Genomic DNA, 7,722 nt, shown 5'->3' on the forward strand with positions numbered 1-7,722 from the left:
TGGAATCACATTCGATATGTTCTGCTCTGAAATTGGCTCTGATCTATGCCCATTAATCTTATTCTAATATTATTGCCTTGAGTTATATGATTCATATTCTTGCAATAATTTGACATGCAAATCAGAGTACAATAAGAAATATTTGAGTAGTCTTATCTTTGTGCTTAATGTTTTACTATCTTTTTGATGTTGTCAAAAAGGGGGAGAAATATCTAAGTATATGCTCATAATGCTTTATGTGTTGATTATGTTAAGTTGATTAAATCTAAAGCATTATCATGAAGTCTATGTTAAAGATATATATTTTCTACTTCAAACAACTTAGCTATGCATTACTTCTAGAACACAATATATTTTATATTGCATATACTCCAAGTTTTGTCATCATCAAAAAGGGGGAGACTGATGACCCAAAGATCGATTTAAAGATTGATTTTGATGATCACAAAACCTTGAAGTATAAATACTAATGTTTGTGTTGCAAGGAGAAAGATATTTATTTTGCAAGGAACATAGCAAGTTGGAAGAACACAAGAAGGCCTCCAAAGCTCTCAAGAAAAGTTGGAAGAAAGCTACAATTTATTGGCCCAAGTTTCAAGTTCAAAGGATTCAAGTTGGAGGAGCAAATTCAAAGAAAAATTCAAAAGAATAGTCCTCGAGTCGACTCCTGAAGAATTCGAGTCGACTCCGATGCTTGCCGAGTCGACTCCAGAGTAGAACCAGTCGACTCCAGGGAGTAACAGACGAAAAGATAGAGAAGCTATTTTGGACCCTGAGAGCCGAGTCGACTCCTGAAGAACTCGAGTCGACTCCGATGGCTGGCAAGTCAACTCCTAAGGAAAACAAGGCAAAAGTCAGAGAGCAAATTTCGGACACTGTGAGCCGAGTCGACTCCCGCTAAGTCCGAGTCGACTCCAAGACAGCGCAACCCTAAAGACAGAAGACGGTATTTTCGTCTCTGAGAGGCGAGTCGACTCCAAGATAGTTCGAGTCGACTCCAAGGCAGCGCGACCCCAAAATACAGAGGATCAGTTTTCGGGCTCTGAGAGCCGAGTCGACTCCAAGAGAATCCGAATCGACTCGAGGAAGAAAATCAGAAAATATGTCCTCTGGATTCCTGAGAATGAGCCGACCCCTAAGTGCCCGAGTCGTCTCCAGCTATTGGCGAGTCGACTCCAATTTGGTCCGAGTCGACTCTAGGACAAGGCATGCACATTAATTCAAATTTGGAACAGTGGCCGAGTCGTCTCCAGAAAAGCACGAGTCGACTCCTGCAACAGGCGAGTCGACTCCAGATCGCGCGAGTCGACTCCGATCCCAACGGAAACTTTGTCAGGAGTTGCAGACTGTGCACAACGGCTCTATTTTTGTCTCTAACGGCTAGATTTTTGTTTCCACTCCCTCTAAAGCTATAAAATCAAGGGGAGAGCTAGGGAAGAAGGTATGGAAGTGGGAGAGAACATTTAGAGAAGAGATCTCAAAGAGATTACAAGGAAAATCCTCCATAAGCACAAAAGGGCCATCCAAAGCGAAATAGAGAGAAGAAGAGAATCCAAGTGAATCCCAAAGCTTCCTCTCCATCCGTGTGCTGCCTCGGTGATCCTCTACTTCGTGTCAAATCAGAAGAGGGTCAAGTAAAGAAGAAGCCGAGCTCCTTCATCTTCAAAACTCGTTTGAGGGCTTCTCTTTACTCTATTTGTTTATATTGTTACATTTGCTTGTTTAAGAAGCTTTGATTTGTTTTAACCTTTGTTTTAATATCTTGTAACTTGATTCAATCAAGGGATTGAATCAAGGGGTTAAGGTTTGTTGGTGAGCCAAAGGGAAAACCAACGGTGTTAGGTTGTGGTTGGTGAGCCTTTGGGAAAACCAACTGGGTTGATTGTGAACCCGGAAAACAATCGTTGTAAGGTTGTGGTTGGTGAGCCTGTGGAAAAACCAACTGGGTTTGATTGTGAACCCGGGAAAACAATCGGTTGGTTCTAGTCGGTGAGCCTGTGAAAACCGACCGAGTTCGTTGTTATCTCGCAAAACAACAAGTTGGGTTGTGAGCTTGTAAAACAACCGGCTGTAATCTGTAGGATTATAGTGAAATTCCCAAGAGGTCTTGGGGAGTGGATGTAGGTGCTGGGGTGCACCGAACCACTATATGTTTGTTGTGTTTGTAATGCCTCTTGTCATTGTCTAACTTACTCACTTACTTACTTAGATAAATTGTTTGCTTAACTCTTATCCGCGCATCCTTTAGTTGCAAGCATATTCAATCAAGTCACATTCTATACATCAAACTGTTGCTAAGTTTAAATTTCACTGTGCATCTATACAACTTAGCATAATTAATTGAAAAGTTTTAGAAGTAGACTAAAAGTTTTAAAAGACCCAATTCACCCCCCCTCTTGGGTTGTATCTACTGGGCAACAAAAGGACTACTGGTATCCAATACCCAGGTCGAATTATCACAAATAGAAAAATTGCAAGGTGTTATCATATAAGTACCTTGATTGGCAACTGATTGCCCACTTTTCTTAGGCTGGTTCGGATCGAGGGATGCAATGTAAAGAGGACAGTTCCTCTTCCAATGTCCTTGCTTCTTGCAGAAGAAGCACTCCTCCTTTCTCTGATCAGCCTTTTTATTATTTTTCTGACTAGGCTGAGCATGGTGCACCTGTTTCTTTTGGATTTTATTTTTCTTTTTCCCTTTCTTAAAGGAGCAACCCTTGGATGAACCTCCCACTAAGTTCACCGTCTTCTTAAGAAGTTGGTGATCATTCTCAAACGTCTGTAGTAACCCCAACAATTGGTGATAATTCACTACAGGTTTCGTCATACGAAAATGAGTGAGAAAAGGACGGTATGATCCAGGCAATGAGTTTAGTATGGCATCCTTCCCCAATTGATCATGAAGGGAAAAGCCAAGAGAGCTTAGACGCTCGATCAACTCAATCATGTACAGTACATGATCAGTTACCGAGGTCCCATCTTTCATTCGGGCACTGAAGATGGCACAACTAGTTTTGTGCCTCTCAACGTCGTCAGGAACGCCGAATGATTCATTCAACACTTGAATGATATCTTCCGGCTGCGTATTCTCAAAACGCCTACTAAACTCATCACTCATTGCTGCCAACATGATGTATCGAACAGTGATCCGGTCACTGAGCCACTTCTGATAAGTGTCTCTGGCCGATCTTGATGCATTAGCAGCGGGCTGCTCAGGTGCTTGATCCGTTATCACATAAAGGATCCTCTCATGCTCTAGCACTATTTTTAGTTTCCTATGCCAATTATTGAAATTTGGACCAGTCAACTTGTCATTGTCCAACAATGAGCGAAGTGACAAATTAGTGGCCATTTCTGCATAAAAAGAAAATTTGGCTATTAGTATATGAATTGACTAAACTCAATAGACTTGGACTTTAGTCTAAAGGTATTCCCACTATTTTATACAAATTGGTAGCCTCTACCTCTAATTCGAAAAATTACTCCTAACACTACAAGAAAATACATATTCAGCGACTAAGATTCTAGCCGCCGAATAACCATATTTGGTCGCCGAAACCTTTTCGCGACTAGCATACCCTTCGTCGCCGAACCCTAGTCACTGAAAGGTTTTGGCGACCAATATTGTGTGGTCACCTAAGGTACACCAACAACGACCAACGTTTGGTTGCCAAAGAACATTATCAGCGACCAAATCTGTTGTCGCTAATTTCAACGCCGACCAAATAGTTGGTCGTGGAAGGTTTGTCTTCCGCTACCAAAACAATTGTCACTGATGTCTATCTTCCCCCACCAATAGTTTGGTCACAGAATGTATTGGAATGCATTGGCAACAAACATTTTTTGGTTGCAGAAAGTATTAACCTGTATTTAATTAACAATTCAAATTATAAGCTTAATATTTATTTTTGGACTCGTTCCAAATCCTGTACAACCAACACAGTCTATCCAATATCCATATTGCACAATACATTTGCTCATCCAAATAGAAATATACACAATGTTGGAGAATCCATAATCATTCATTATAAATATCATCATCTAAAAGTCTAAAGTCAAGCATACCTATATATTAACCATACATCAAAATGTTTCATCCATACCATATGTTAAGGTGATAATCATCACCAAACACATCAAAATGTAAATTAAAATTCCAAAATATCTGATCTTGCTATTCATCCAAACAACCATCATGTAGATAAAAATATTCTTATACCAAAAACTGGATTCTGCTTGTAGACAACTCCATCATGATCATCTGAACAAAAGCTATCCATGTACTAGAAACTAGATTTCACATGCTCATAACTCCACCATGTATCTGAGAAAGCAAAAAAGAATACACAATCAATAACCACATGTGAAAAATAATAAACTAAAATTCAAGTATAAGTTCACAATGACATTTCGCTTAATTTGGTCCAAATCTCTAAATAACCTACGTAATATAAATGAGAATACATATCAACGAGTATTTGTACCACCAGTTGAATACATAAACCCCTCCTCACAAAACCACTCTCATACGTACACAAATAGCACCATATCTATTCCACAAGTATTAACCTTGATAAGAAAATTGTGCAAGAAACAGCCAGGTGATGATCAAAGTTAAGCTGCAGATTTAAGAAATAAACTTGAAAGGAAAAGAACATGATATCAGATTATAAAGGAAGCGAGCATAAATGATTAAAACTGATCTGCATCGTAGGCACCAAAATGCACATTTCTTAAGTTAATAAATGGAAACAATTGTCCATAACAAATGGAAGCTATTGTAAGTAACAGAACTGGTATCAAGCTGTTTCCAGAGCAAACTCACTCGTTTTCCCTTGACAGGCGAGTGAAACAGACATTTTATTGCTAATCTGCCCCTCACAAGTCTGGATATAATAAAATATCCTGATTTAAAAAGAATGGAGTTCAATTGAAACATCAATGAGTGATGATGTCCTAAGCAGGCATGACATTGAGGTCAAATTAGCCAATATCCACATTCTGCAATATGTTCAAAAAGAAGACGGACAAATTTTGGAATGGATACAAGAGAATACTAGCATTCATTTCAAATTCATGGATTGGTTTGTATCTTGCTTACCAATCTGCCCCTTTCATGTCTGAATAAATAAAATGTTCTGATTTAGAGCCTAAATCTCGATTAAAGCATCAATCAATGATAATGTCCTGAGCAGACACAACAATAAGGTTATATTGGCCTATCTTTACATTCTGCACTAGTGTTTCCCCCTTCAAGTATGAGCTTTAGTAAATCTTGAAATGGGGACCAAGGAAAACTAGCGATCATCTCACATTCAGGTATCCTGCTTGCCCCCTTTTATCCAAAATCAAGGTAGCTAAGCCTAGCAACAATACATGTACCAGTTTCTACCTTCTCTGAAAGGAAGCTACCCATCATAAGTTTCATTAGTCCACCTCATTGGCCATGCCCCGCTATGATTATGAATTCATCAAACACTAGTGGAGATTTTCATGTTCTCCATCAAGACTTAATCAAGTGATTACCTTCTCCGAGTCACCTTCAACAATTAAGATTTGGAGATGATAGTGGTATCATCACCCTGATATAAACTTTTCCTATGTTTACCAATGAACCACTTTAAAAGCTAATGACCATGTCAAATACAGATGAAATCTCAAATCAAAAGGAAAGGTAAGGTGCCGCCTATAAACACACTTTGTTTTCCAACACTTCACATGTCTGTCTGCCAACACATTCAATCATCAGCATTGGAACAATTTAAACAATGATGAAAGCGTTCAAGGTTTTCATCTCCCATCTATATCCTAGTTTTCATCTTATGGAATATGAATAGACATCAAAAAATTGGCAAAAAAATCAAGCATTTATCAACTATGAAAAACCAAAAGCTCCAGCACTATTAAGGTAAAAATAAATTCACCTGTTTGGGCAGCTCCCGATGAACAACAGCAAGCTGGGTATTCCCTTCGCAGACATTCCCGAGCTTATCCTGAAACTGGACAACCAGCTGTGTGATATCCCCCTCGACGACCTCACACACCACCTCCCTCGTGTTCAGATTGCCGAAATTGACGACCTGGGCGCAAGCATACCCCTCATCGTGGTACCACTTCTGGACCCGGTCCCGGATCCTCTGCAGCAGCCTCGCGCTGACCTTCCCCTGCTCCCGAAGCATCTGTAGCACCTCCCGCTGCACCGGGAAGGGCAGCAGGCACGGCTTGGACCGTTCGACTCCTCCGGTAGTCCCTCTCCTGGCTCTGAAAGTACTCCAGCTTCTCCCTATCGGTCATGTCGGGATCCATCTCCATCTTCTTCGTCTGGGGCATCAGCCCGACGTTGATGCACCGGAAGGCATCGGCCGACTGCCAGGTGCTCTCAATGAAGGACACGGTGAGGGCGAGGGTGCCATCCGGCTTGGTCTTGCTCTCGAGATCGACCTTCTCGAACATGCCGCAGGAGGCTAGGGTTTCGAGCTCCTTCTGGAGCTGGGCCTTGGTGTAGACGCCGCCGGGGCGGAGGGAGACCATCTCGAAGAAGGAGTCCTCGGTGCCGGCGACGGTGGTGGCCCGACGACGATCGAAGAAGAGGATCTCCGAGATCTTGTAACGCTTGAACCCGCTCAGCTTGCTCAGCTGGACAACAATGTTGGCCGGCAGGCCGTGTGAGTCCCATTCCGGGCCGCCGCCGGCCGCGGGCTCCTCCTCCCTCGTGATCGCCGTGAGGGGAGAGAATATCTGAGACCAGAAGCCTCCGCCATCGCCCCCGCGGAAGCCTCCCCAGCCCCAACCGCCGCCGCCGCTAGGGTTTTCTTGCGGGTCGAGTTGGTGGGGGATTTGGGCGATGGGGTTTTGGCGGATGAGAGGACGCATTCGGGGTGATGGGCGGCGGACACCGGGGCTGCCGCGGCGGCGTCGGCGTCGGCGGAGGTGGAAGCGGAGCGGCGATGGCGGGCGGAACCGGAGAGGGGTATTTGGGTGCCCAAGGGTAGCTTCTGAGCACAGAAGGCCATGGTGTCGGGAGAGAGAGACGAATAGAGGGTGAGGATTAGGAGATCCATATGTTTATAATTACCCTGATTCAAATACTTGGATGCACCACTAAGACTCGAACTCAAATTTTTCAGTCACTAGGAAAAAGGGTGCAACAATTAGGATTCCCGAAAAAGGGTGCAACAATTAGGATTCCCATTTATCCTTCTTTCCTTTTTTTTTGGTAAAAAAAATGAAGGAATTTCCCCTAATTTTATTAAGGAGTGAAAACAGGAGAGTATTTACAGGAGGAAGGAGATTAATGCTCTTATTGGGACCCTTCAGGAACTAGGTGGGTGAAAGAGCTCCTCAGTTTCTTATGCTCTTCCAACAATGCAGGTTGGAAAGAAATAAATAGAGACCAGCCCAACTCTCTCTCTCCCCCCCTTGAAGCTCCTTCTTTCAAACGATAAATCTTCCTTTGAAGTTCCTTGTTAGACTAGAATAATTTATCCAAGAGTTCCATTAGCTACAATAATAGAGACCTTGCCAGCTGATGGTTGTTGGGACAATGCTGCAGGGTTGCATAGAACCATGTGGTGAAGAAGCCAGCATGGACTTGGATCGAGGATCGAATTCCTGTTGATGCATTGGAAGAATCGGCGTAATATTGCTGCTGTTGTGCACGACTCATAGAAGAATATATTGATCTAAAATGCTCTAAATGAACTATTTTGCAGAGGAAAGATA

General features: G+C 42.5%; 1 protein-coding gene across 2 annotated transcripts; it reads right to left on the reverse strand.

Moving 5' to 3' along the window:
* Positions 1-4,003: 4,003 nt before the first annotated feature.
* LOC120103964 (protein TOC75-3, chloroplastic-like) lies at positions 4,004-7,015 on the reverse strand. 2 transcript variants are annotated; one of them, XM_039132561.1, is made up of 2 exons: positions 5,925-7,015; positions 4,004-4,550 (listed from the first exon to the last, which is right to left on the reverse strand). In XM_039132561.1, the coding sequence occupies exon 1, from the start codon at positions 6,871-6,873 to the stop codon at positions 6,100-6,102; it is 774 nt and encodes a 257-aa protein (XP_038988489.1). In that variant the 5' UTR covers positions 6,874-7,015; the 3' UTR covers positions 4,004-4,550; positions 5,925-6,099. The 2 variants fall into 2 exon arrangements, with proteins under 2 accessions (XP_038988489.1, XP_038988490.1); XM_039132562.1 differs by having other exon boundaries at positions 4,156-4,324.
* Positions 7,016-7,722: the final 707 nt, after the last annotated feature.

The sequence above is a fragment of the Phoenix dactylifera genome, chromosome 12 (genome assembly GCF_009389715.1).
Source record: "Phoenix dactylifera cultivar Barhee BC4 chromosome 12, palm_55x_up_171113_PBpolish2nd_filt_p, whole genome shotgun sequence".
NCBI classification, from domain to species: Eukaryota; Viridiplantae; Streptophyta; class Magnoliopsida; order Arecales; family Arecaceae; genus Phoenix; species Phoenix dactylifera.

What these genes read in the sequence shown, in the direction of transcription:
- LOC120103964 (XM_039132561.1), bottom strand. Translation starts at nt 6,873, where the DNA reads ATGCGTCCTCTCATCCGCCAAAACCCCATCGCCCAAATCCCCCACCAA.